This window comes from Gekko japonicus, unplaced genomic scaffold (assembly GCF_001447785.1).
Source record: "Gekko japonicus isolate JY-2015 unplaced genomic scaffold, Gekko_japonicus_V1.1 scaffold59, whole genome shotgun sequence".
Classification (NCBI taxonomy): Eukaryota; Metazoa; Chordata; class Lepidosauria; order Squamata; family Gekkonidae; genus Gekko; species Gekko japonicus.
The window spans coordinates 791,875-794,833 of record NW_015169174.1 but is presented as its reverse complement, the minus strand read 5'-3'; the positions used below and the strand labels follow the sequence as shown (position 1 = coordinate 794,833).

The following is a 2,959-nucleotide window of genomic DNA, read 5'->3' as shown; positions in this document are numbered from 1 at the left end:
GATCCAGGAGAGGGTGGGGTTTGAGGAGGGGAGGGGAGGGGAGGGGAGGGGCCTCAGCATGGTACAATGCCATAGAGTCCACCCTTCAAAGCAGCCATTTTCTCCAGGGGAGCCGATCTCTGTCAGCTGGAGATCAGTTGCAAAAGCAGATCTCCAGGCCCCTCCTGGAGGCTGGCAACCATACTTTCACCATCTTTGAACCATAGAACTATAGTCTGCTAAAGCCAAAATAAAGTTTCTGAGGTTAGGGTGGCCTGATTTGCAAAAACCGGTGCTTGAGCTTCCATTCCCAGTGCATGCAAAAAGCAGCAGCTGTGCATTGAGGGATCTTTTGTACCTTGAAGAGTTCACTGCTTAACTAGAACAATCTTTGATGGATGCTATCCAAACGACTATTCCTTTAGTTTCAGCTTACCCCTGCAAATTCACTCGAAGATTACAAAATGTAAGTATTTGAATTTTTAGTCAAAGTTGGAAAGGTACAAAATGAATGGGCAAGTGGAGAAAGCCAAGGACCGAGACAGAGATTGGGTATTTAAATAAAATAATATAAATTTTTAGTCAAAGTTGGAGAGGTACAAAATGAATGGGCAAGTGGAGCAAGCCAAGGACTGAGACAGAAATTAGTTGCATAGGATCACAAATTTGGTGTCCAAGGTGCAGGCCTTAGATAGATCAGTGGTCATACGGTTAAGAAGAAGCCTGTGGTAGCACAGTTAGAACTTTCAGTACTAAAATGAAAGTGTCCATGGAGCTCTGTTGGCAACTGTTGGGACTTCACTGTATCCCTGCATCTCTATACTGGAAGCCCTATTTGCCTTTAATTGGCAATTAGAATGACAGCAAGAACAGCCCTGCTGGATCAGACTAGTGGTTGATGTAGTGCAGCATACAGTTTCATATGGCAGCCAACCAGTTTCCCTGGGGGCCAAACGAACAGCGCATAGAGGCTGAGGCCCACCCCTGCTGCTGCCTGCCAGCTCTGGTATTCAGAAGTTTGCTGCTTCTGTACAGGGAAGCATATACAGCCCCTTATCAGGGCTAGTAGCCACTGGTAGTTCCATGTAATGCCAGAAGGGCCAGTCATGATGACCACAGAGAGAACTAGGCTCCATTGACAGTGATGGTGATGGGTCAAGGGACGAGAAAGGAATGTTCAGAAACAGGAGCAGCAAGGTTTGGTGGAGGTATTTTACAGCTGTCATGCTGAAAAGATGCAGACGTTGCTTGGGTTGATTTCTGCACTGCCCCTGAGTAAATGCATACTGCAGAGAGTTATTTTAGATCCAAAAGAAACAGTGAACAGATTGGGAAGCATCTGGGTGTAAATGCCAGCCAGGCTGTTCAGAGCTGGGTGTAACAACACTTAGTGCTCATACCATCTGCTTGTGTCAGAAGGAGAGTGCGGGTGGAGAGAAATGGTTCTTGGTGTCAATGCTGGTGTTGGTTGTCTATGACCATCAGGTTTCCCTCCCCATTACACCTCTGGTCCACCTACGGCAGTGGTGGCGAACCTATGGCACGGGTGCCAGAGGTGGCACTCAGAGCCCTCTCTGTGGGCACACGTGCCATTGCCCCAGCCAGGCCTAGACCGTCATTAAAGTGTGGAATTCTCTGCCAAATAATTTTAAGTAAATGAAAGCATTTGGGATTGCTTTCCTTGCTTTGTTCGGATCGTCTTAAGTTAATGTATGAGTTGTTTTTCCTAAAGTAAAACCTCATTATTCAGGTTAAATTGCCGTTTTGGCACTTTGCGATCAATAAGTGGGTTTTGGGTCACAATTTGGGCACTCGGTCTCTAAAAGGTTCGCCATCACTGACCTAGGGCCACTAAAGTCACCAAATCCATTACTCCAAGTCTGAGAATGGACCTGCATAGTGAAGAGACTGAATGTGGTGGCTACCGTTGGGATTTATCAACCCTTTTCTCTCTGTATTCTCCCTTTCCCCAGTTTTCATAGCGTGTTCATGACCAAGACACTCACAGTCGCTCCAGCTCTTTCATGTCGTCGAACACCCCTCTCTCCACCACACTGATCTGGTTTTCCATCAGCTGCCTAAAAAAGTGACAAGAGCGTCAGAACTGGGAGGACACAAGGGAAAAACAGAAGAAAGGGGCAAAGAGAGCTCCCCCTTGGGGCGACCAATTCTGTTTAGGGTTGATGTTGACATATCCACTCCCACTCAGCAACAGACTGCAATGCCAGTGGGAAAGGGAGACAGTATTATAGGGGAGGTAGTGGAGAAAGGGGCACTCACAGAACTCGCAGCTGCTTGAGCCCAGCAAAGTCATTCTTGTTGATGCGGGTGATGTTGTTCCCATTCAGCTCCCTGTGAAGAGAAGGAGAAAAATGCTGGAAGAGAGAAAGAGGGCAAGGGTGCTCTAGTGCCCGCTGCAAACTCACACCTCTAGCATGGGGGGCGGGGGGAGGTTTTCCCAAGCTTTATAGGTACTAAATTCACACAGACAAAACTGAGAGATTGTCCACCACAATCACATTCCCCACAGCACCATTTATCTGACAGGAATCAAGTTCTTAAGCAGCCGAGTCTTGAGCCAATCTGGGGAGTTCCTGCTGTTTTGGGTTCACTGTTAACATTATCAGATTGCTGCCCTTGAGTCATCTCATAAATCTGAGATGGATCTGAATCACGATGACATTTCAGCTGCATCTGTCCGTCCCCCCCCCCCTTTCCCCCCAGAGGACAGCTTATCTGACTGTCTTTCCCCTCTTCCCAAAGTTCACACCCCATAAATTCTTATCCCTTACCTAAAGGATTTATAACTTCTGCCTTTGCCCATTCAGTTATCAGATTGGTTTAATAAACGCTAGATGTTTTTTAAAGGAAGGCCTCTAATTTTTTTCCCCTACTGAGCGGAGCAGTTCACATCCTGAGCATAATATAACTGCTGTAATCTTAAAATGGCCAATGGGCAGTGCAAGACTCTGCACGGCTC

General features: G+C 46.9%; 1 protein-coding gene across 1 annotated transcript in view; it reads right to left on the bottom strand.

Annotated features, from left to right (window-relative positions):
• Positions 1 to 2,050, bottom strand: part of SLIT1 (slit guidance ligand 1) — a 128,546-nt gene extending 126,496 nt beyond the window's left edge. The window contains 1 exon segment of the mRNA XM_015415898.1: positions 1,986 to 2,050. Within this exon segment, the coding sequence (XP_015271384.1) occupies positions 1,986 to 2,050 (65 nt within the window).
• Between the last annotated feature and the right edge of the window lie 909 nt (positions 2,051 to 2,959).